At 43.5% G+C, this 26,606-nt stretch overlaps 1 protein-coding gene across 4 annotated transcripts in view; it reads left to right on the top strand.

Annotated features, from left to right (window-relative positions):
• The window catches only part of NTRK2 (neurotrophic receptor tyrosine kinase 2), a 288,783-nt gene that overhangs the window by 212,592 nt on the left and 49,585 nt on the right, over positions 1-26,606 (top strand). For all 4 annotated transcript variants that reach the window (XM_081151280.1, XM_081151278.1, XM_081151279.1 and 1 more), the window contains 3 exons: positions 3,773-3,903; positions 14,471-14,643; positions 19,905-20,139. In XM_081151280.1, coding sequence (XP_081007406.1) covers positions 3,773-3,903; positions 14,471-14,643; positions 19,905-20,139 — 539 coding nt within the window. The remainder of the gene's footprint in view (positions 1-3,772; positions 3,904-14,470; positions 14,644-19,904; positions 20,140-26,606) is intronic.

Here is a 26,606-nt window from a genome sequence, read left to right as displayed (position 1 = left end):
CCTTAAGACAGTGATATTCAAGGTGCTGGTCCACAATGAGATAAGGAGCTTATCAGAATCAATGTTTTGCTTCCTTCACTAAGACAGTTTTGCTCCTAGAAAAAATCATCTTAGTGCCATGCATACAACCAAACCACCCTCCCTCAGACCCCGGCCTTTTAATTTCAGAATAAGTAGCAGCCCAGTGATTCTTCAGCTTAGGCAAGCAACTGAAGCCCTATGTGCCCCGGGCCCTGAAGATGAAGGCACTGGAGGGTGGAGAGGGAGCTGTGTGTGAGGGGAGTATCCAAGATGACAGCAGTGAGGGGCAGAGGTGGCATAGGCTGACGGCCCCCTAAGGAAGACACTTTATGATAGCTGGGCTCTAGCAGGAGAGGGAGAGGGAGAGAGAGAGCCAGAAATCAGGCACGAGGGCCCCGAACTACCTACGGATGGCTTCCGTTTGGGAGGGCTGCAGGGGAAAGGCGTGGATGTCCTGGGGGCATCACCAGGTTTCATTTGAGTCAAGGGAGTAAAGGGAAATTTAAGGAGAGCTCATGGATGACAGGTAGCAATCCCAGAAGGCCCCAAGGAAAGGTCTGTGAGGGAGGAAAGGGGTGAGCATTGACTCAGCCTGGGGCACTTATGAGCAAAGCTGGGATGAGAGGCTGGATAAGGAAAGGACACCCTAAGGGGGTCCCGAGGACTTCTGGTGGTGACTGCAGGGCACAGGAAATGGGGCAGGTGAGGATAAGTTCTGATGCTCTTTGGAAAATGAGAAGAAATTCTTAGCTCAGGTTAGTTGTCCTTCCCACTCCTGACACCTCAGGGAATTGGGCAGCTTGATTGCCTGCGTACTCAATAAGGTGGTTGTCATTGACTGAAATCATACGATTAAACAGAGTTTGCCTGTGGTCTTTTATAATTCAGCACATTTTTCAACAAATATTTTATGGCACCAACTGTATGCAAAGTACTGTGACACCCTGTCAGGAATGCAAATACAAACACAAAATTGTTACCTGTGTCCCTGAGTGGCTTTCAGTCTTATAAAAGAGAGATTAATTCTGTTTGGGGAACATTGGCAAAAGGCCACCATTCATCTAACCTATTATTTCCCAAGCCAACAAAGTAAATGGATACAAACTAGCCATTTCTTAAAGAAAAGGTGCATTTACTGCTTTCACTGTCAACATGGGAAAACTGGTCGCATCAATTTTAGTTTTGGAGATGCTGAAATTTTGTCTTTAGCCATATAGCTTTATAAACTATTTCTTACTGACTTTTTCTCCTCCTTGGAAATTAAAAAAAAAAGAAAAAAGAAAATTTAAATCAAATTTAAAAAAAAGTTAAAGACTTGCCTTGATCTGGTTAGAGTGTAAAGTAAATCAAGTGGCTATTTAATTCCCAGTGAACACATGACAACCACGGAGTTAAATATTAGATTTAAATGGGGCAGCTAATTCTCTGCAAGAATTCCATTTGTCTCTTTATATGGGTGCTCTAACTAATGAACACATTTCTCTCCTTTTCAATTCGGGCGTTGCTACCAGAGCACGAGATATTAATATACATTCTTATATTCATTAATGTTGCTCATAAAAGACCTTTGATTTTTATCACCCTGGGTTCCCAGAGGCCCGTGGAAACTATCATTGCTTCAAACCACATGAAGCAATGGGAAAATCCTATTAAAGTAAAACCTTAATCACCACTTGCATTTTATATCATTTAGAATCTAAAAAGAAACTATAGCATCTTCATCAACATAGAATGGGTGAGCACGTGGTGGTATAGCCCTTCCACAGAATATTCTAAAGCAGTAAAAGCAAAAGAATTACTACTTCACACACTGTAACCCAATAAAACTCAATCTCAAGGACATTGTTGAATGAAAGGTACAGTATAGGGAAGAATACATACAGTGTGATTCCATGTATGTAGGTTCAAAACCAGGCAAAGCCAAGCAATGTTTTGTTAAGGATATATCATTAGTAGCCAATCTAGAAAGGACATGATTGCCACAAATTTAAGATAGCAGTTATCCCTGGGAGGGGGTAGGGAAGTGAATACAATCAAGAAGGAACACAGTGGTGCTTATGAGCACTAGTGATTTTCTGTTTCTTGAATGGAAAGTTGGTTGTATGGGCATTCATTGTATTATTATTTAAACTGCAGAGATATGCTTTGCATTTTCTTTTGTTTTTATAATGTGGTTTGCAGTCAAGAAAAAAGTTTTAAAGAAAGTTTATCAAATTAAACCACAGTAACAAATCCTTTCTCTGTGCTAAGCACAGGCGGTAACAGCAGATAGACAGGGCTTGTCTTAGCCTTGGGGAGTTTACAGATGAGAAATAATTGGGGGATAAGTCAGAATTTAACTAAGCACAAGCCATGATATAACATGAGTCCAGAGGAGGAGGTCTCTGGAGGTCAGAGCCATCCTGGAAAACTCTCTGAGAGAGTGAGGATTTGAACTGCCTTTGCAGGGTGAGCTAAGCAGGGAGGAAGCTGGGGTACTAGTTTTACTTTTTACTGCATTACTTATATATTTTAATTTCTCTTGCCATGCTTAACACAATCTACAGTTGAATAGAAACTTTGTGGTGTAGAAGAAAAATCATGGACTCTGGATTAAGACAGACCAGGGTTCAAATCCCAACTCCTCCATTCCCACACTGTGGGCCATTGATATTCCTGCAGACTCAGTTTCCCCATGTGTAAAATGCAGAGAAGAATGCTTCACAGGGTAGTGAGAGAGAAATGAGAGAACATTATTGGCCACACATTCCAAGCCCCGAGGAAGCGTTTTAATACTGCCATTCAGCGATGAGGAGTTCAGAAAGGAATGGTGGCCAATGACCTGGCTGTCACCCTGTGCTCAGGGAGTTAATATTGATATGCTGGTAAAGAGACACAAGCTCGCTCTGCTGTTCCATCCTCTGCAATCCCCTTTCGGGCTCCTCCACTGGCTCTGCCCTGAGTACTGCTTGGCTCTGCTTTCCACCTGCAGCTAAAGGGCTTCAAAGGGCCTTTGCTTCCTGCCTTGTTCCCCCAGAAAGGCAAATGGATGAGTGACAAGGGCCTGCTCTGCCCTAAACTGAGGGGAGAAATATTCTCTCCTTCCCAGAGGCATTTATTCTTGTCTCTTCTTGGCTTTGGAGAGCTAAGACTATGGCATGGTCTTAGAAAGAGACTAAGGAAGGCAGCCTTGAGCACAGTCTAGACATTTCTGGTCTGAACAAAGGGAATTATTGGGGATCAACCATGGGCTAGCCCACACACCAGGAAGCCCAAACTGGGATGAAGACAAAGCCTTAATTCACAGCGCAGGTCTTGCATTTTCCCTCGGTGTCCTCTGAGCCTCTCTCCCTCAGGAGCCTGAGGCAGCTTAACAAAGAATTAGGGATTCCTGGCTATCTCTCCACTTTTCCCCACCAGACACACAACTAACAAATACATGCACAGCATCTGGCTTGTAAGAGGCCTGCCATGAAGGTCTGTTTCTTTCTCATTCCTCCCCTTTCCTAGTCTGTAAAGTCCATTAATGACCTCTGCAGCCAACAGCTAAGTCTACTTTAGTTCTATCAGAAGCAATAAATGAGCTCTGGAGAGCAAGTCGATGGCGCCGTCTCCCCGCCGTGTGGGGTGGACTTCAAGGGTGGACACCGGGCTTCTCCTCTGCTTTGCTGGGTGCAGAGAAGAGCTCAGGATTCAGGTCCCTGACTCCCCACCCTCTGCCTTCCCCTCTGTGCACTTTGATTCCAATTTCCATTCTGTCTTTCTTTTACAGTTGTTCAGCACATCAAACGACACAACATTGTTCTGAAAAGGGAGCTAGGCGAAGGAGCCTTTGGAAAAGTTTTTCTAGCTGAATGCTATAACCTCTGTCCTGAGCAGGACAAGATCTTGGTGGCAGTGAAGGTAAGAGAACACTCCAGAATGTCGTGTCATCCACGGTCTTAGGAATGTGTGGAAGTGTTACTTTATTTTGTTTTAGTCGCCAATTCAGGCGCAAATGATGTCTGCTACGAAAGATGTGTTCAAACTCTTTTAACTAAGTGGACAGTGGGAAGGATATTTGGGGCACATGCAGCCGTCAAAGGTTCTCTTTAGGGGACAACCTACCAGTCTGAAGGCTGTGACTAAATTCTGGAGGGAGGTCGATGGGATCAGACGGAATTCAGTCAGCTAAGTCTTGGGGACCCAGCCTGTCTCCTTGGATTGCTCGGTGCTTGTGCCCAGCTCAGGAGCATCTGTTCTCACGTCGAGGTTCTAGAAAGGAGACCGTGGAGTTCACGCCCTCTCTCAGCCTCTGTCCCACTGAGATCTTCTGCTATATCTTACCTTGTCCCTCCCAAATGTGTCCAAAGCCCCAGGATTTTATGTAGTGCAGATGTGATTTCATCCTGGGGTGGATAGAATTTCTTATAGATTTTGCCACCCTGGCAAATACAAGGTTTTACTAAAATAAAGAAGCTTGAAAGTCCTTTATCATAGCCATTTTCTCAGAAACTCAAAAAGGAGACCTGGTCTCCAATAAGATAAACATTATTGAAGGGGATAAAATTTCCGCTGAGCTCCCTAAGACACAAGAATTAACAAAAATAACAAAAAACTCTAGATCTTTTACCTATGCATCATCAAATTAAAAATAAAACTCACCAAGGTATTGAGTAACATGTAAAACACCTAAAAGAGGCAAATATTGATAAAATGAATTAAGTGGCAAGTGTTATGGACATGGCCAATGTAATAAAATGCAACTCTTTGGCTTTATATAAGATGATTGAATATTGGTTTTTTGTTTCTTTGTTTCTGCCAAACACAGAATATTTGTATAAATGGCATTTGTTTACTAGTTACAGCAGCTCAACTTAACTTTTTAAAATCAAATGTATATTCCATTACTGTTTTACTTAGTGTTAAAACACTTCAGTATATACAAAATGGGTAACTGAGGGGAGAGATAAAATTATTCTTGAACTTGCCCAGCCTGCAGACTAAACACAATATCTGTTAAAGTCCATCCGGAAGAAAACTGCATGTTTATTTTTTTCATCATCAAAAGTTAAGTAACCCAAGTGGCATCAGTTCTCCTAGACCTAGACTCTCAGGAAAGGCTCCTAAAACCTGCACTTTGGGGTGAATAAAGGTCAGACCTTTTTAGGGATGATAAATGTAATAACTATCGAAAAAGCATTATCTCACTCAGATCGGCAAATGGGAGGTGGGGTGAGACAGAGGAGGAAAGAGAGGACAGGAGATATGAGAGAAAGGTGAGGTCACACAGGTTAAGGTGCAAAGTAAGAATCCTGCAGTGACTTTGGGGTGTTGACTCCCTGCTGCTGCAATTGCTTCCCCTTTTCTTTCATTTACTCAAAAAGTTTGTTATTTTTTAAGCACAAAATGTTCAGAACATTTGGCAATGTTAAATCTGCAGTCTTTACTTCATTCTTTTGCTATCTTATTTTTTCTCTCTTTGGATAAATAAGACCAAAAGGTGCCTCTATTTTTGTAGATTCATAGGCTGATAAAATGTTAGCACTGAAAGAAGTTTAGGGAACATCTAATTCTAATCTAGCCACATGTTATAGACTAAGGAGACTAAGACCATGGATTTATGTTCTGGCCCATGTTTCCCACTGCTATTTGGGGGCCACTGGGGAGCTAAATCAGGCTTTCAGACTGAATTCACTTCATGGGGTGACATGTGAGTAATTTTAAATGTGAGAAAATCCTGGGAGATTAGGAAATCCTAGGTGACAGTGGAGGAGTAGCTGAGAGACCTCAGACAGGTGTAGAGATGGATGGACAACATTTCTTGGTATAACTTTTCATCTTAGTATAATTCCTTATTCTATGCCTGCCTCTCTGTACTTCTTGAAAAGCCCTTAAGGAGAGGTTGTTGCATAGCTAAGTCCAGGGCACCCTCAACTCATATGTTACATATTCTCCCAAACACATGCTAAGATAGGACATTAGGGGCTAGTAATGACAAAGGGGTAGTCAGTGACAGCAATGTAGCCAGTTGTCCTGCCCACAGCGTGCTTCCACCTGGGCATATCTCTTATCACCATCCAATCCATTGCTGCAATTCCATGTCTGGAGGGCCCAAACCAGCCCCTTAGTCCACACAACTCCCACTAATCCATCAGCTCTTGGTGCAAGGTGCTCCTCCAGGGGAGACTTCCCCTTGCCAGCTCCCCCATCTAGGTCAGACCTCCCTATTATATGGTATTAAATCATCTACACTTGCCAGCGAGGCTTCTCTCTTGTTTAAACCCCGTTCACAGCCCTGATTCTACCTCTGACCCAAACACAGAACCTAGACCTCATGCACTTCCTGGCTTTGCCAAGTAAGTGTTTGCAAATTAGTGACCTATGAGAAATGTTTGCTCTTTAATCAACACTGCTAAGCAAAACAAAACAAAACAAAACAAAAATGGATTTGCCCCATTTGTATCATATCCGGACTCCTTCTCTTTGCTAGTCCCCTTCTTGAAATTCAAATGAAACTATTATCTCAAGTAGAGTGGACAAACTGCCTACAGCTTGAAAATTCATTCCAACTTCAAGGTCGCACACCTAAGAATTCTTGTCTCACTGACCTTGAATGTGCATTTTTGTTGGAATCAGAGGGTTTGCCTGTGTTTGCTAGAATGACAACAGGCTTCTGAGAGGATGCTCATTTTAACTTCTGGGATCCAGAGGCTGCAGCCATACAAGGAACAAGTCCTGTCTCCCACAGACTCCGGGACGAACTGGATCAAAATGACACATGGACCTTTCCCGGAGCTGCCTTTCACCAGGCTGACCTAATCATTTTTAGGGCTGTGGGCTAATTGGGAAAGTGTTCAAGGACTATCTAATGAGCCTGAAAGGAAGATTCTATTGGCTCAGCCCTGATCAGAAGAAAGGGATGTTTATAAGGAATGAAACAAACTGGACACAGCGTCCAGAGCCTGCACAGCCCGGCACCTCTCAGGAGTGGCTGCCAGGCTGCTCTTCCATGGGAGGCACCCAGGGATGTTTGACAGCCTTTCTGCCCGTTGCCTAGCAACTCTTGCAGCATTGATTATGCATGCTAAGAAACAGCAGCTATTGTCCTTTCCCCTTCTCTAGAAGGAGCTGACTGGCTTGAAATCTAAGGCTTTGCATTCAGACTGACAGATATCAGGTTCCTGGAAATTCTCGTGTCCCCTGCTCCAAGTGATTTAAGAGCTGGAGGAGTCCACAGGAACCAGTTTAAGATGGGGGTGATGCTCAGGCATGAGCAGGGCACTCAAGGGCACATGGAGGCTGAGCTTGCCTCTCCCATTAGAGTGTCTGCTTGTTTAGAATCAACCGGATTGCCCTTTTCTTGATATTTTTGGATGACCTTTGTTTTTTTAGTGAAATGGATTCATCAACCATATCTCCCTTTACACTGAATTTCAATTGAAGAACCAACAGAGAGGATGAGAAGTCTGTGATTAAAATGAGTTACTTTGCCTTTAAGTACTTCAATTGCCAAGGAAACGCTTCACTGTAGGTTTCCTGCATTGGATGCATTAGCTATTTTTGTCGCTATCCACCCTCCATTTCAATAGCTACAATTCCTACAACATTTTTTTGTATTATGAATGCATGTTGATTTTTGTTTTTTAAATATAGCTACAAGTGTTGATGGATTGATGGCCTCGTCTCCCCCTCCACTAACTTAGGTGTATTCCTAGAAACATCACATGCCGAATACGAGAGAGACCATAAAAATCACACACACACACACGCACATATATATATATCCCAAATCTCCTGTTTGATAAATGAAAAAACTAAGACCCAGGGAAGTCAAGTGGCTCCCTTGAGGTGTAAGTTAAAGTGAGTAAGAGGTGCTGTGAAGGAAGACTTGGCGAGATAAAAAATAGCAGAATCTAAGTTCAGCAAGCACTTTCTTTGAGATCTAACTTAGAATTTTTGGGTTTTGTGTTCCTGCATATCTTCTTGTCGGCACAGGGAATAATGATGGTTATCTTCACCAAGAACTTTGTTAGAGTTGATGGATAAGCCCTCTGGCACATTATCATGAGGCAGCCACAAGTACCATCCAATTCATTGCTGCAATTCCATGTCTGGAGGGCCCAAACCAGCCCCTTAGTCCACACAACTCCCACTAATCTATCAGCTCTTCGTGCAAGGTGCTCCGCTAGGGGAGACCTCTCCTTGCCAGCTCCCCCATCTAGGTCAGACCTCCCTATCATATGGTATTAAGTCATCTACACTTGTCCTTTATAACATTTGTCAAGGTTGTTAATTATATAGGTATTCATGGACTTATTTAATCAATGGCAAGAATGTCTATATCTTCCATTAGAGTGGTATATTCTTGAATGTGGGAACCATATCTTTTAGCACATGGCCTAATGTGTAGTAACATGCAGTAAATGCTTGTTAAATAAATGAAGGGATGGACAGATGGATGGACAGGTAGACTACAGATAAAGTAAAGGGTTGGCAGTTAACATTTCTAGGTAAGGAAATTATTTGATGAGCTATTGACAGTCATAGAATTTTATAGCTGAGAGGAACTGTAAAGAGAATATGTATAGAACAATGTAATCTAATGAAGGATCATCTTAGAAATCATCAAATCACTGTACAGATACATAGACCTCTTATTGCTATTCTTTAGTTTAATTCTCACATTTTGCCAATGAGAAAACAAGAACCCAGAGAAGATAAATGACCTACCCAAAGTCACACAGTTTGAATGAGGTCATTTAATGTCAACCCTAGGACTAAAACTCAGGTATCCTCATCAGATGCCCATTGTGGACCACACTTTTATTTATTAAATTTTACATGTGCCTGGCAAACCAAATTAAGAAAATTCAACACACTACCACTTATCAAGCAATACAAAGGAGTGTGTTAGTTGTGCTCATGTGCATGTAAGGATAAGAGATATTTTCATGTTTTCCAAATAAAAATGTAATTCAAGAGAATAGGTGGAAATAAGGAAAACTGAGTCCTGGAATGAGGGCTTTGGCTTCAGCAAAATATAATCAGCTCTGATATGAAGAGCAGTATAATGCTCATTGGAAACCAACTCAAACTGGTTCAAACAGAAAAGAGAATTTATTTGCTGAAGCTACTGGTAAGCCTTGCAACTGGTATCTAGCTTTCAGCATTGCAAAATCCAGGGAATCAATTATCTATATATCCATTTATTTGTCTAGGCTCTGTTTTCCTCTATATTGATTGCATTCTCAGGCAGGCTTTTCTGACACCATGTTAAAGACTTGGCAGCAATAGCTCTGGGTTTAGATCCTGCCATCCTAGCAACCCAAAAGAGAGCTCTTTTCCCCCAACAATTATGCAGAAGTCGAAGGGCTCACTTTTATTGGCTTGCCTTGAGTTGTGTCACCAGGTCCTATGGCCAAGGGAACAGAATATTCTGATTATCCAGGCCCAATACACATGCATATTCTGGGAAATGGAAGATTGGGTCAACTCTACCCAATACACATGACTGAATGTGGGGCATTGGTTTCCCAAAAGGATACTAGAGATACTCTAGCCAGAAGTAAATAGGAACTGCAGAACAGTTGGGCCTCATTGTGACTGGAACAGTTGGGATCCAAGAGTTCACTCGGGATTTGAGGTAGCCCTATGACTGTCCCTTCTTTACCCTCTCAGCTACAGCCATCAGGGATTGTCCTCTAGGCTTCCCTGCTAATGTAGTGCAGCTGTTCTCTGCTGTTCTCTAACATTTGACTGCTGATTCCATGGCAGCTGCTGCTCATATGGCCTCTCTTACTTACATTTGATTCCTCAAGAAAGAGAATGCTATGTGTCCAGTTATTCCACTCAGTCTTCATGCCAGGCCAGCTACCTGTGGTCCAGCCATCCAAGGTACTCACGTGGCACAGATGAGGCCACCTATGGGAAAGAAGTAACTAGAGCCAGTTGTCTCAGAATATGTTTAAAGGCAGAATAAGAGCTTGTGAAGGAAAGCTCTTTCTCTCTAATTCTGGAAGAGTGCAGCAATTCATAAACGGGAAAGTGTGCCAAGCATTCATCGATTCAAGCGCTCTACCCAGGCGAGTTCATTTCTAAGACAGATGGCTGTTTTCTTTTTGTCTTTCTTGTTGTGTGTCTGTGACGGTCATTGTATCTGTACTCACATCCTGATTAATGTGAAGCCCCTGTCTCATTCCTCCCTCTTCCTGTGCTCTCTACTTCTCTGTTTACATCGGCGTGTGAAATCCTTGTTCCTGCAAAATGGAAACGGGTGGTAACAGATAAGTGTATTTAAAAGAACATTTGTCAGTGTTGCCCTAAAAAATTGTTTGCATACCTTAACAATTCCATCTTTACCCGTCTCTAGGAACAGAAATTATAGAACTTTTAATAGTGGCTTTTAAAAGGCTGAATCATCTTTATGGCCCAGACGTTGCTTAATTGATTTCGATTGTTCTTTAGTATAAGTCCATTCTTCCTTGCTGTGTGTGTGTGTGTGTGTGTGTGTGTGTGTGTGTGTGTGTGTACACAAGTGCATGCTCACAGGCCCGATAGGGTGGGGAACAACATTTCCTCGGAAGAATCTGTCCTGCACTTGAGTCAGGTAGGCTCCGGTCATTAAGTCCCAGTAACTTCAACTTTTAACCTTTGGTGGGAGATCTGTTTTTTGTCTTGTTAATTTGTCTTGTCGACCCTCTTTTCTGGCTTATCTCCAATTTATCCCCATCTTTCCAGAAATGCTAAAACCAAAACAGCACATTTCACTCTAATGAAGATTCATCTGGTACCAAACATGGCTGGAGGAGTCATTTCACCCCTCTGTTATCTCTGGGACTTATGAACTGCATTAGTTGTGCTGCTTTTTAATTGACTTTAACATGATAGCCCAAGTTGCAATTGAGTCACAATCTACATGCTCCACCAGCTCCTGCATAGCTGGTGAAATTGTGTCAAACAATTTTATGTGGCATATTTAAAGCCTGTCAATCTATTGCCATTGTCCATATTGGAGGCCAACTTCTGATTCACTCTTTTGAGTCAATATTTTTCTATGAGTTAGTTTATACCTTCCAAAGACTTAGCATTTGTAATATGCAACTTGATGTAATATGCACGCATAAGTCATCCATTTTAACTCCCAAATTTTTGAAAGCATTTTATAGTATGTGAATTATAACTTAGCCTCATGTTTCTCACTGGATAGTTGACTTGTTAGGTTCTGAACCATTAGAGTCAGCAGGGCTGTGATAATAAATATAGCAGCAATCAACACCCTGGCTATGGTCCTCGTATTTGAGGTTGTCACCTGGTACATAAAGTCCTTGCAAAGTCAGCTATATAAGACTGAGCTGATATGCACAGTGTTGGTTTCTAGTACATAGTGAGCATGGTCTGAGTGTTTGTGATCATTCTTGTTTTCTTACAATCATTTAACTCATTTTTACATTTGTAGGAATGTAGAGGAGTCACCCATTTCACTCTCCTTAGTTTCTAAGATTTCATCTTTATTAAGCTCTTCCTATTTTGGGATTTATTAAAATATACTTTTCCAAAGTTCACTTCGATAAGAATTTGTTAGAAACTTCCTCTACCTTTCTTTAGAGGAGACCCAAAAGTTAGAAGCATCATGTAGCATTGTGACTATCGCTTACTCTAAACACTTAGTTAGTCATCACCTCTAAGAACCTTATAAGAAGGGTGTTTGCCTTAATTCTACTTCAGTCTAGCATTGTTTTCCAACATTCCCAAGGAGAGGGTGATTTTATAGGACAATGTTGTCCAATAGAAGTATAATGTGAGCCACAAATGCAAGCCACATTTGTATTTAAAAAATTCTTGATATACACAATAACAAGGAAAAATAGGTAAAACTAATTTTATTAATATATTTGATTTAACTCAACATATCTCAATATTGTTATTTCAGCATATTAATCTAAAAATATTAATGAAATATTTTCTTGATACCAAGTTTTCAAAATCTGGTGTGTATTTACATTCATAGCACACCTCAATTTGGACTGGTCACATTTCAAATGACCACTAAGCACATGTGGCTGTTGGTTTGCATTTTGGACAGTACAGGTCTAGAAGGGTAAGAGTCTCCATTAGCAACAGATCTTGACCCAGTGAACCTTATCCAGAAGAACTGAGGCATGTTAACATTCTCATGAATCTTGGTTGCTTCATATGGGAGTTTACTCATTGCCATCTATGTTTTAAGCATGGTGGTGGTCATGGGCACAGTGGGGTCTTACCATAATAATCTCTTTAAAAAAAACTTTCATCTTAACTCTTTTTATGATCTCTAAAAAGTATAAGAGAAGAATATAAGATCATTATAAAGAAAAGGACACTATCTCTTTTTTTAATCTTTTTTTTTTTTTTAAATATCTTTATTGATTTCAGAGAGGAAAGGGAGAGGGAGAGAGAAAGATAGAAACATCAATGATGAGAGGGTCATTGGTCGGCTGCCTCCTGCACACCCCTACTGAGGATCTTGCCCGCAACCCAGGCATGTGCCCTGACCAGGAATCGAAAAGGGATCTCCTGGATCATAGGTCGACACTCCACCACTGAGCCATGCTGGTCAGGCCAACATCTCTGTTTTCCCTTGTGTCTCCTAAACCACCTATATTTTGAAATGCATAATCATTGGTCAGATCCTACAATTACCAATAACACAATGATTTCAAATAAACTCTCTTGTCTCTCCCACTAGCTTCCTGTTTGCTTTATTATTTCACTGAAGCATTTCAGATGCATGTTAATCATCCTTTCTTTTATTTTACTTCAATAACTTCTCAGTTCTGTGCTGGTTTATTTCATGCCACTCCGTTCTTCCAACTCTGAATCAATGTGTACTCCAGGCAGTAACTCACTTTAGCTCCAGATGAGATCTCTCCCTTGAGAATGTCTTCAGAAAGGATGGAAGCTTTGCAGTGTCAGGAAATTCATGAGAAATAAAAAGAAATGAAGTTACAAAGCAGACACTAGGAGTAAAGAAATAGCAATGATCAATGGTGGGGCAAATGTGCCTATCAAAATGAAACAAGTGGAGAGAATTGTCAAAGTGTGAGGCTGCCACCTCATGCTCCTTGCCAAAGGACTCCAAGAACCAGCCAAGCCTCCCTTAATTGAATAAAATGACAATCAGCCATGGTACTGAAACAGAGATGATTTTTATAAATAGGGTTGATAGCAAGATTTTTCCAACTTCTGATTGCTATCTGGCTGTGGTTCCACCCTTAGAAAAATTTGGTCCTCAGTGTGCCAAATTCAGAAGTTGATTTTGCCCAACTTGTTGCCGCCATATTTTCAGAATCTCTTAAAATAGAATTGAATCATAATTTAGAGAAAGGATCCAACATGCAAAAATGGATGGGCACATAAGATAAGGCCAAGTCTCTGAGATGCATTTGCCCCATGAATAGTGAAATCTCTCTTAGATCCAAAAATGGTTCTGAAGCACAGCTTTTGAAATTGAAGTAAGAGTGAAGTCTCTTCTCAGAGTAGTTTGCTTTTGGGAAATGGAAATATTAGATGCTTGTTAGCTCTGTCAGTTTGGTGCTCCATCCCCAAGGAAAATTCTGTCTTCTCTACCATGCTGTGTGAGAATCTCATTCTCTCTCTCTCTCTCTCTCTTTCACACACACACACACACACACACGCACACACACACACACACACACTTCAGCATTTGAATCAACACTACATGGTATATTGTTGATGCCACCGCAGCCCTGGCTCAGTGACTAGCACAGGACGAAAGCCCAGCACATGTGTGTGGCTTCAACAAATGCTAGCTTTGACTTGACACTGTGGTGTCAGGGTAGTCTGAGCCGAGAACAAAGTGCCCAGAGCCTGGCTGGCATGGCCCTGGACATCTTCGTCTTGGCAGCGTGACTGGTTTGCTGGCAGGGATATTTCCCGAGCCAGCAGTGCATGTGGGCACCAGTGGGAAATGCTTTTTAGAGCGTCACATGATAAAATTGGCAAAATAGTCATTGTGAAAGCTGGAAGGTGGGTACATGAGAGCTTATTATGCTCTTCTCTCTAAGTATTTCCATAATATAAAGTTTTAAGAAAATTATATGAACAGAGGTGAGGTGCTCTTAGCATCCTATAAGCACAACAGGCCCTAAATGGGAGCAAAGTCCATGGCCATAGTTGAGGCCAGAGCAGGGTTAAAGGGGGTGAAGACTAAAGGCTCATGTCCCTAACTTAATGAGGAAACATCTGTGCAGGTGCTTCATAAACTGTCCACCTCTGCAGACCCACATGGGGCTTTTCCTCAGTTACTAATACAAACATTATTTCCTCAGGAATGAGGCCATTTTCCAGTCTTTTGTGCTATAAGGGAGTTGAACTTCCTTCCCATCAGGCAGCTCCGAGCCACTGAAGTGATTCCTTCTGCACACAGCCTTCCCTTTGACACCCTCCCTTTAAGACATGCTGGTTTTCTCCCGTCTGCCTCTCACCCCAGACGCTGAAGGACGCCAGCGACAACGCGCGCAAGGACTTCCACCGCGAGGCCGAGCTGCTCACCAACCTGCAGCACGAGCACATCGTCAAGTTCTACGGCGTCTGCGTGGAGGGCGACCCGCTCATCATGGTCTTTGAGTACATGAAGCACGGGGACCTCAACAAGTTCCTCAGGTACAGTGGGCGGCGAGGGGCGAGGCAGGAGTGGGCTCCGGGTGAGCAGGCCCTGTGGCTCAGACGGCCTGGAGGTGCCTCCAAGGCCACGTCTGCCTCCAACATGCTGTTTTCTTTCCAAGGGAACTGCCCCTCAGCTTCAAAGGACTGGCAAAGTGCTGCCTGCGATTTCTTGGTAGATGGTGTAATTTAGGAAAAGCAGGAACGATGGGAGGGGCAGGTGACCGATTTGCACCTGCTCTTGCTGGCCTCAGTTTCCTTATGTTTAAAAGGGGTATGATAATATGGACATTAAGGACTAGTGTGATGGGAGGGAATAGTCAGCACTATTGTGATGGGAGGGAATCAATAAATGTTGTCCCCACACCCTTCTTCCCTGCCACATTTTCCTGGCATGTTTATTGTACTTTCTATGTTATGGCAGCGCCTACACCTCTGCTCTCCTCTGGTTTCTGTGGGCGCTGAAGAGGGCTTCCCACTGCAATCAGTTCCAGTGGCTTCATGCAGCCGCTGGAAGATCCAGGAACTGTGCAGTCTAAGCAATACGCCAGCTGCTGAGGGAGCCGTGGAAGGGGGAGAGCTTGTTGCTGTGTTTGGAAATGCAGTCATGTGACCGTCTGATCCCTTTCACCATCTCCGGCCTCATGAATACACGTGTGGCTTCGTTGTCCTGGCTGGGATGAGCCCCTTTCTCTGCTTTGCCTCTAACTGTGTGGGTGACGGAATGGCAGGCGAGGTTAGGAATATGGGGCCAGCTCATGGTGTTCAGAGACAATCGCCCTAAGCGTGCAATAGCCAATGTCAGCAAAGTTTGTCTTGCAGGTGATAGGACAGTGGGTGATGGCAGCTTCCACACATTGTCTCGTCTTTCGGACCTAATGGGAAAGGAGAAGAAGGAGCTGAATTTGGTTGAGGTCTAGCTGCTCATAGGAGAAATATTTTTTCCTTGGCCCCATGCTCTAGGCTACTTCTTTAATTAAAAATGGTGTTTTCCAAAAACTGTAACATAATAAATTCACACATATCTACCTGGATGCGATTAAATGCTTCTGAGAGCTCAGACTGTGCTTGTGCATATAAGCATGCACCTGTGTGTGTGTGTGTGTGTGTGTGTGTATGTGCGTGTGTTGATTCTTTCCTTTTCGGCACCATCACCCTCTCCCTAGCCCTCCTTCCTGCCTTCCAGAAAGAGCAGGCACCTGGTTCTTCCTTGGCATTTTGCTCAGGGAGCGAAGCTATTGGAAACCTCCTCTGCTCAATTTCAGAACCTGCTGAACTCTGGGAACGAGAGGTTTCCCACGCCAAGAATCAGGTTCTCAGGTGCAACACGGTGCTGTGATCTGTCTATCCTCTCTCTCTGGAAGGGAACCCAGCCCTTACACTGCCATGCCTGTGTCCCCAAGTGCCATCAGCACTGCCTATGAAGACAGATGCCTACAGCTATCTCCCCATCCTTTTCATTCGGCCAAAGGGCATCCATTCAGCAGCAACGTGGTCAGGCCCTATGCTAGGTCGGCTGGGAAACGAAGAGTAAAACACAGACCTTGCTTTCCAGGAGATCAGAGTTTCTTTCTTAAGATCTTTCCAGAATTCCCTTCTAATGAGGAGAAGGTAAAGAAGGCTTTTTCAAGCAGTAAGAACTAATATTTATTGAGCCTTTCTAAGCATTTTAAGTGTTATAACTCACTTTATAAACTATTATTGCCATCATTCCCATTTTGCAATTCAAGAAACTGAGTTGTACAGCTAGTGGGTGACAGGGCTGGGATTCAAACCCATAGCCTCTGGCTGCAAAACCCATAGTTTTCCACCACTGCAGTACTTCTCCTGGAGGCGGCTGCTAAAAAATCAGAAGGAAAGTGGTGTGCTACAGAATTCCAGAGCCAGACAGTGTGACTAAGGGCCGACTAACCCACATGGAGAGATTACAAGCCGAGGAAGGGTGAGCAGCCTCCCTGGTCAGAAGCGCCCTGAATCTTCCTGCTCTTCACGCTGGGGGTGTGTGTGGGTGTGTGTGTGTGTGTGTGTGTGTGTGTGTGTGATGGTACTTTTTCCCTCTTAAAGCATGTTCTCCTGGAAGAGATGAGATATGTTTATTTCCAAGAGCTGCAGGGTAACCTGGGGAGTGAAACAGAGGGCTGTTGTGCTAACTTTATTTATACTCTTCTTAAGAACTTGTTTAGAAGACTCACCTGCCCTCTAAACAAGTTCTCTGTTTATAGCAGGACTTTCTGCTCAAGGGAAGCATCCAGAGGCTTCTCCCACTAGAAGGAGCCTTGTTCAAATACCTAGAAGGAAGCAGGAGGCTGCCCCACCCCAAACATAGTAGTTCAGAGTGCAGGAGGCTTCCGAGGGCTGCCAGCTTTATGGAGCCTTCTGAGTGTGAGGCTGGAGGCTGGGGTTTTGTGTGGAGGTGGCCTTTTGCACTGGCCTCTAATAGTTCCTTTTCCCTGGAGATTTTGCAATGGACAGATTCTTAGAGGAGTCTAGCTAGGCTGTAGCAAATCAACAACTTATTCCACTCTTTGCACTAAATCTATGAATATTTCATCCTGGCCTAGATTCTCTGGGTATTTCAGGGTTTCTCATAGTTTATGTGCTCCCTTAGGTCCTTCTCCTGGTTTGAAGGTCACCTAAGAGCTTTGTCTCCTATGATGAGTGAAAACATTCTCATTTTCCCCTGCCTCTTAGTTCCGGGAAATGTTAGGCTTGAATAATCCTTAGTGAGGTGAGAAGGGCCAGCCCTGTGGAATCCCAAGGATGCTGTCACAGGCCAATCACAAAAAAGAAATGCCCAAAGGATAAGCTGTGTTTTCATGTCACCTCTCCATTTGTTTTTTAAAGAGTATCTTTGTTTGCAAGATTTTCTCTCTCTTTTTTTTTTAATTTATTAAATTTATTGGGGTGACATTGCTTAATAAAATTATATAGATTTCAAATGTACAATTTGATAATACACCATCTATATATTGAATTGCCTGTTTATCACTCAAAGTCAGATCTTCTTCTGTCACCCTATATTTGACGCCCTTTACTCTTTATAAAGGTTAAAGGAGGTAAAAACATTAAAAAAGAGAAGACACCAGCTACTGCAATTTGGAAATGGACTTATAGCGTAAATAGGGGTAATTCGTGACAACAAACACATAGAAAGGGAGGGGCAAAGGTCTCTCTGGCTTTTTGATGAAAGGCCACAAAGCACCATAAGTGGAGGAACAGTTCCAATTGTTCCTCCCTCAGTGCACTGAGGAAGGTGCAGCAGCATCTCCGCTTTACAGAGCGGGGAGGCAGGTCCAGAGAGGTCTGTAGCTCACCCAAGGTAACAGCTAGTGTGTTAGGTCAGGACTCAAATTCAGTTCTGATCCCAGAGCCTCGCCCACTGCACTGTGAGGCTTTTTGCTCCAGCGAGAGGTTTTGAGCTGAAGAGATCTACCAGGCGTTTCCCCTGCACTGCTCTTCAGTGTGACAAGAGGAGGTCGGGGGCTGTGGTTGGAGTGGAGGTGAAATAAGTGTGTGAGGACTCGCCTTGTGCAAAAACAGGAAGCTCCTCCCTAGGAATGGTACAATCGGATATTTAGAGATAGAGGGCACCTAAATGGTCACACAGCACAATATCCTTTTGTATTTCTGACTAATGGGGAAATCATACACCGGAAAAGTTGAAAGCCTTCCCGAGATCATAGTGCTAGACACCCCGGAGACTGGGAAACTCCCCACCTTCTTGTCCAGTGCTTATTCTCTGAAAATCAAGAATGAAAGATCAGGTGGCAGCACGGTTTGGAAATCAAGGGAACAGGGGATCACTGCTGGCTGGAGCCATGATAGAGGGGAATAAATGCCTATGCTTGAAATAGCTTATCCCATCTGAGGTGGCGCTGGCGGGTGAGGGGAGGGGCAACACCAGATGGGGGTTCTTGGAGAATTCTGGCTCCCTCATTTTCAAATACTCATACAGCTCTGGCGCCCTGCAGGTGTATTCACCACTTTAAAATTCACTTAAAATCCTCTATATTTATTTAAGTACTTCAAGCTGTCTGGAAAGAGATGTCATTGGCACTGACTTTGGAAGGGCGAAGCCCTTTGACCACACTTTTACTGCTTGCCCTGCAGCACCTCCTCAGGCCGCCATGGGCAGTGACACCAATCTTGGCTCACCACACAGGGTTCCAGAGGGGACACTGGGCATGCATCTTAAAACTGGGACCCTCCCCTTCAAAAACATCTATCAATGTCACAATGCCTTAAATCAGCGATTTTCAACAGGTGTGCCGTGGCAAGCATACTGGTGTGCTGCAATAATTTTTAAAACATGCAATACCTGACTATTTAGTCAAAGTCACTCTTTTTGTCAGATCAGAAAAAATATAATTTTTTTTGGTATGCCCCAGAATTTTAGTAATTAGTTTATGTGCCATGAGATGAAAAAAGTTGAAGATCACTGCCTTAAATTCATTCCACAGCTAGGAAAAGGCTGGTGTGTAAGATAGGAGAAAGAGAAGATATGAAATATCATACTCTACCCCTCCCCCCCAAAAAAGTGTAAAGAATGAAACTTACACAATAAAGGAATAAATGTGTAGTCATTCAAAGGAGCTCTCCTATGTGGTGGCCAGTGCAGGAGTTGAGCTGGAGGTCAGGGGGAGGGGTGGGCACAAGGAGATGGTATTGTTCACAGGGAATGAATGTCCAGGCTAAGGACACCCTGGGATTCTGCTGGAATGGGCTTGCAGAAGATGAGGCCCAACTGCAGAGGAGGTGGAATTGGAAAGACCAGAGATGCCAGCTCTGGCCCTGGTGGGGCACTCTGAGAGGTCGGCCTGGGTGCGGGGTGCTTGGCTGCAACATGTGGCTGGGCGGGGTAGGGGGCGGAGGACTCAGTGCTCCATTGCTCTAGGAGAGCCAAACTCTCCTTCTTTATTTTGATTTTGTTGTTTGTTTTACTTCAGCTACCTACTGCTTTTCAGGGTCAGAGGTTCTGGCCAGTGCTTGACCCCAGCATACTTCTGAAGCCCCTAAAACATGAACCTGTCTGTATGCTGGGGGCGGGGGGCACCATTCAGGCCCACAAGGCCCTGGGAATTCTAGACTCTCTGGGAACTGAAGCCTGGGTGTTTCTGAAGTATAACTGTGGGTGAGGCATCTTTCCCTCCTCTTTATGCTAAGTCAGGCAGCGCCTTTTAGCACCAGCAGCTGATGGGTGGCAGAGGGCCCCTCCAGGCAAAGAATTCCAGCTCCACTGACTCCTTCTGTGTCCTCTGCAGGGCACACGGACCCGACGCTGGGCTGATGGCTGAAGGCAACCCGCCGACGGAGCTGACGCAGTCACAGATGCTGCACATCGCCCAGCAGATCGCCGCGGGCATGGTCTACCTGGCGTCCCAGCACTTCGTGCACCGAGACCTGGCCACCCGCAACTGCCTGGTCGGCGAGAACCTGCTGGTGAAAATCGGGGACTTTGGCATGTCCCGGGATGTGTACAGCACTGACTACTACAGGGTGAGTGGCTGTGCCCACCAGGAGACCCCAGGGCCCTGCTTCCCTGGGAGTCCCTGATTGTATTATTTGCTAGGGCTGACGTAACAAAGTACCAAGGACTAAGTGACTTAAACAACTGAAGTTTATTTTCTCAAAGTCCCAGATTAAAGTGACTGCAGGGTTGGTTTATTCTAAGGTTTTTGTCCTTGACTTGCAGATGTGCCGTCCTTCTGTGTCCTCACATGCACAGCCCTGGGGTCTCTCTGTGTGTCTGAATTCCCTCTTCTTATGAGAACACCAGTCAGGCTGGATTAGGGCCACACTTTAACTCAGTCACCTCTTTAAGGCCTTGTCTCCAAGACCAGCCATATTCTGAGATACCAGGGATTAAGGCTTCAACACATAAATCTGGGGAGAGCACAGTTCTGTCCACAGCACCTACGCTGCTCTTTTCAGAGCTGTGTGTGATATGTCGGTGAGGACAGTCCTCAGCCTGGGGATTTTGCCTGGGAGACCTGAAGGCTTGGGGAAATTCCTGGAGGACATCAGGTGAAAGGATTTTGAGGTTTGCACTTCATTCTGTGAAATTATGTCTGGAGCCTTTGTTTGAGGTCTGCCCTAAGATGAACTTATTCATAGAAATCATAGTACCCCAGACCTTGGAAGCTCGCACACAGAACCATCTTGGTGGAAAGCGAATTAGCTAGTGGCCATTTGGTGACGTACAAGAAGCTCCATCCCACCTATTTCTGAAAAGCCCCGCCCAGCCCGCCGGGGTCCCAGCATCGGAAGCACTAAGGGGTAGAGTTACAGACAATAATTTAAATCCACCGATTACCAGGATTTGGCCCCTTTGGCTTGTTAGATTTGTTAACTGAGACCTTGGGACTTGAGAAACCTTGAAGTCATGATATTAAAAGCGAAGGTTCATGTGGTGTTCCACCACCTGAAACCCTCAGTTCAGTTTTCTTGTTTTTCTGGAATTTCAGGGGGAAAAGAAGAGAATGGGAAGGGAAAGGAATAAATGTGCCCTATGTAGATAGCCTAAGAGGGTAAAAGGTGTAGCCCGACTAACTTTCATAATAAGGTAGGACTGGCAAAGAAAATGCCTCTCCTTACTTTTGCTCCTCCCTTTATGATGTATTTTTGAGAAGGAGCCTTCTAGTTTGTCTCTTATAATTTGCACTGCGGTCTCACTCCCCTCCAGTGCCTCTGCATTTAGCTGAGCCAATTTTGCTACAATTAGTCTAAGACAGCGTTTTTCAACCCATGTGCTTGACTAGTTAGTCATGGGCACTGACCTTTTTTCCCTTAGATTGTCGAATAAAAAAATGACAACAGCCAACACAGTGATAGCTGTCTGGTATGAATGAGTCAAAGTTATATCTATTTTATTGTCAGATGTGCAAAAAATATATTTTTTGGTGTGCCGCAGAATTTCAGTAATTAGCGTATGTGCCATGAGATGAAAAAGGTTGAAAATCACTGGTCTAAGACAATGAATCCACTGCCTTGCTATATATTCTTCTGTGATTGTTTTGTGGGTGTGTTTTTCTTTGTCACCTCCCTAAGCATTGTCTACATTTTATGTATCAAGAAGGAGTGGAGATCAAATTGAAAAGACTTTCTTGGGTGTATTTATAGAAAACATGAGCATAGTTTCAACTTCAGGTATTCAACATTGAGCTTCAAATCACCTGTCCTGAGTCAACGGATGACTGGTTTGTTCTAGATATCTAAAATGAGGGAGGGTGTTTATTACCAATGGGTGCATCTCCTCTGTTAGCTCTGCTTCCCTGGTGGGAGGTGGGGATGGGGGTGTCTCCCCTGTCTCAGGAGAAAAAGAAACACATGGTGCTTCCCTAAGGGAAAGCTTTGCTGATCTTGATGAGCATGTGGGAGAAACATGTGGCTCAAGCAAAAGCTTTCTCTTTAGCAGTAAGTTAACCAAGTTCTCAGAGTGCCTGGCACAAAATAAGTGCCTAATAAATGTTTTCAACCATGTCATTATCCAAATCGATTATCCACCCAATTAAAAAATTGGCAAAGGATTGAAGTAGAGATGTCTCCAAAGAAAATATACAAATGGTCCAATAAGCACATAAATCGATGCTCAATATCATTAGTCATTAGGGAAATGTAAATCAAAACCACAATGAGATACCACTTTATACCCCCTGGGATGGCTGTCATAAAAAGACAGGGAAAAACAAGTGTTAACAAGGATGTGGAGAAATTGGAACCCTCATAAACTGCTGGTGGGATTGTAAAATGGTGCAGCTGCTTTGGAAAACAGTTTGGCAGTTTCTCGAAATGTTCAGCAGAGAGTCACCATGTAACCCAGCAACTTCACCCGTAGGTATATACCCAAGAGAACTGAAATCATATGTTCATGCAAAAACTTACACACAGATGAAATAGCATTATTCATAATAGCTATAAGGTGAAAACAGTTTGTGTCCATCAACTGATGAATAGATAAAAATATCGTAATTTATATAGTGAGATATTACTTATTACTTAAAAGGAATGAAGCACTGATTCATGCTATAACACAGATGAACCTTGGAAACATTATGGGGAGTGAAAGAAGCCAGGCACAAACGATCACATATTACATGATTTCATTTCTAGAAAATGTCCAGAATAGGCAAATTTATAGAGGTAGAAAGTAGATTAGTAGTTGCCAGGGGCTGGGGGCAATGGAGAATGACGACTGACAGCTACTGGATATGGAGTTCCCCTTTGGGGTGATAAAAATGTTCTAGAACTGTATAGCGGCTGTTGAGTATATTTGCAAATACACTAAAAACTATTGAATGTGTACATTAAAAGGGTAAATATTATGGCATATAAATTATACCCCGATTTCTAAAAACCTGAAAAAGGAAAATACTAGCAAGATGGCGACATTGGACCTAAGGAGTCAGTCTTGGTCATTTATAAAAATACTGTCACTTTGTCATCTACCGTATTTGAACATTTGTTAAAAAGAACCCCCCACCCCACACTTAGATGACATATTCCTGAAGTACTTCCTCCTGAACTGATTGGAAAAAGAATGCCTCCCAGTTCCTTCCTTCCTACGTGCTCTTGGAACGACCCCAGTCGTTAAGGAACACGCTTCAGAGGCCACGTTTCCTCAGGCCCTGGCCGCGCTGTGGCCCCGGCTCAGTCGCGGCTGCAGGGTTTGCAGGGTTTGCCAAGCTCGCTCGGCTGTTTATTGGTCCCGCTGAGAAGGGGGAAAGGAACCAGCCTTAAGCTGGCCTCAGTTATGGGGGGGGTGGAGGAGGGATGTGAGACCTGGTGGTGTAACAGCAGCCTAGGAAAACAAAGAAAGGAATGACCTTCACTTTGCCTTCGGTAAAACTTCAAAACGATGGTTCCCCTTTGGGTCCCATGAGAGTGTTTATCGCCACGGAACTCCTCTGCAGAACACGCTCTGCTTGTTAAAACATCCAAAGCGTATCAGTGGAGTCCCTTCTGTTGGGTTTGCCCGACAGGCGGCAGAGGCCGCGCTGTGTGCGGGCGAGCTCCACCTCGCCGCGGCCGTTCCCGGGGCACCCCTTCGCTCACAGGAGTTGTCTACCTGCTGCAGCGTCTGTGAGCTTGGCGTTAACCCCCCCCATCAGGGTGGCTCTTCAGCTTCTCTGCCACAGCCGCTGGGAAATGTGTTCTCCGACGGCTCAGGTTTCTCACCTTTTCCTCCTGATTCTCCTCCGATCTTCACTGTCCGAGGTGACGAGCCGCTGTAGCTGATGTGGCCTGTCATCACCTGTGTTAAATATTCTTTCCTGCATGGTAATGGGGGAGGATTTTTGTGTTAGCCAAGGCTATCTTACATAGAAGGATGGCCACTGGGCCCGGAGTCAACTTTATTGAAGACTAACAAGTCCTTTCTATTTTAGCAAGAACCAGTCCCACTGGCGGCCTGAGCCTTCTGCTCGTGGTGGCTCCTGAGCAGCCTTGTGGGGTGACCACAGCTCTGTGCAGTCCGGGGCAGGAGGGGGTGGCAGCTGTCCTCCATCCTGGCTGCCTTAGGCTTCCACCCTGCTGCAGCTGAGCTAATTATATCTTCCCAGTGAAGGGAGAAATTGGAAGGCTACATTTGCGTTGAAACCAGCCTGATACGGTGGGTCCAAAATTACTCCAGCATTTATGGTCTCTGAATTGTTTTAATTAGCAGCTCTGCAGTATTCATCTTTTATTTTGTTTTTATTTCTTCCCACCACTGGTAAAAACTGACATTTAGGGAACATCTTAACCTGATTTCTGTCACCTTCTGTCTGTCACAGACCTAGGATCTCACTCTACGTGGTCATTACCATGCCACAGGGAATCCACTGAAATTTTCTAATCTGTACTTTGGTGGTTTTCACCATTAGGGTTGGACATGTGCTTAAAATGAATGTGATCTGTTGGTGAATAGAGGGCTCTAACCTCTGAAATCCTAGGCTTTTGTCTTGTTCTCCTTTGGGCCTTAGTTTTATGTGGCGGTGGTAAGAAATTCTATCCTTTAATTCATCTTCCACTTAAGAAAAGAAAAGGAAGCAGAACAGGCAAATTGATTTAGGGTGAACATTGACCAAAGTAAATGAGTGTAACTTGGCTAAACAAGGCCATGGACAGAATCTTAAAGTGTTAAAATGATATTAGCAACAAAGTCCAACAAATCATTTTTAGGTGCTCAATCCTAGTTTAATAGCTGCAGAGAGAAAAGAAGATGGGTTGTGCTAGCAAAAAGACCTTACTTGAACTTCAGGACCTTTCCCTGCCCACCCTGGAGTAAGAGGGGTGATGAACTAGGAAATAAAGCCCTGAACCACAGAGGAGAGGAGAAAGCTTAGATAATTTAAAAACTGGACAAGCACATCAGAAATAATCAAGAGGTAACTTTCATACCTCAGTCTTTGAAAAGAAGGTGCTTATTTTTTAAGGAATAGTTTCATGTAATATGAACTTTTCTAGATAAGATAGGTAGGTAGGTAGGCAGATTAGATAGATAGGTAGGTGGACAGATCTTGACTCATTCCACAAATGTTTTTCATGTGTGGTTGTGTAAAATGCCCATGTCATTTCCTCTGAGGTATATCATTGCATCTCCCTGGTGAATGTCTGCTAATTCTTAAGAGGCAATTCCAGCTTCACCTGCTCCCTGACTTCCTCCAAGCAGAATAATTGCTCACGAAATCTGTAGTCTCTCAATACTTCATATAAATCAGCATTACAGCATAGAGCATGTTGCATCATGGAAATCTGTTCATATATATTTCTCACTAATATGAGAGCAGGGAGAAGACAAGTTTTATACATCTTTGTATCTGCACAGATTGACTGTACTAGGCGGGCAATCAATGATTGTTGAACAGGCCGCACACCAAGAAAACCCTTTTTCAGTGATTCTTCTTAGCCCTGTGGATGAATACAGATGATACTCAGATGTACAGGTAGGCCTGGCTCTGAGGCTAGGAGCACTGGCTTCAGGAAGTAAAGCTAGAGCTACAGGGACATTCTTATCTCGGACAATTTCTTTTGAATGGAGAGCTTAGAGCTAAAACTTATTTGCATTTATACTATAGAAGAAAAACTCCCTTCGGTATACTCTGCTTAGAACCCTTAAAAACCAGGCACAGTGTTCACTTTAAGAGGCAACGGCATCCCTTCCTAAAAGAGGAATGTCCTCTATGTCATTAACTCTCTTTGAATGTATAATTTATCTTCCCCCTTAATGTATAATACTTACACAACGACTCTTAGCTTTCACATGAGCAATTATAGGCAGTTCTGTTTGCAGCCTTTTGATTAAACTGGACCCAGAAACATAAGAGCTTATTTATTTTATGAAATCATCCTCAATTTATGTCTTACACAACACTTAGAGCACAGTTTACAGGAACCTGTCTGCCGAAGAGAAATCAGAACATTGAGTTCAGACTAAATCTATATTAAACTAGATTTGCATAAATTGTTTCAAGATTCTAAATTGGTTTAGTTTGTATTCAAGCCTCCTTAAGAACCTTTTACATAAGCTCTGGAGTTGCAAGAGTGTGGGTGAGTGTTCATTCATTCATTCATTCAGCACATGTCTATAAAACAGCTACTAAGTGCTAGATGCTGTATTAGATACTAAAGGAATCCAGATAAAAAAGACACATGGCCTGTGACTTGAAGGAGTTTTCAGACATATAACAGTGTGATACATGCAGGAATAGAGATAAGTACTGGCAAACCTAAGGAGGAAGCCACCAGTCTACTTTGGGAAATCAGAGTAGGTAGGTTCACACAGGTAAGACATTTGAGCTGGTATTTAAGATACAAACCTTAAATTGTTCTGTTGGCAAGAAGGCCCAGGACAGGAGGGAGAGAGACATCTTGCCCTAGGGCGTAGCATATGAAAAGAGATGGCAGTGTAAACATCACAGGGTGTGTGGCCTGCATGGGGACTCCTTTGTATGCATCTGAGGAAACAAAGGAGGCTATTTAGGCTA

This window comes from Miniopterus schreibersii (genome assembly GCF_964146895.1).
Source record: "Miniopterus schreibersii genome assembly, chromosome: 11".
Taxonomy (NCBI): domain Eukaryota; kingdom Metazoa; phylum Chordata; class Mammalia; order Chiroptera; family Miniopteridae; genus Miniopterus; species Miniopterus schreibersii.
This window is presented reverse-complemented; position numbering and strand designations above follow the sequence as displayed.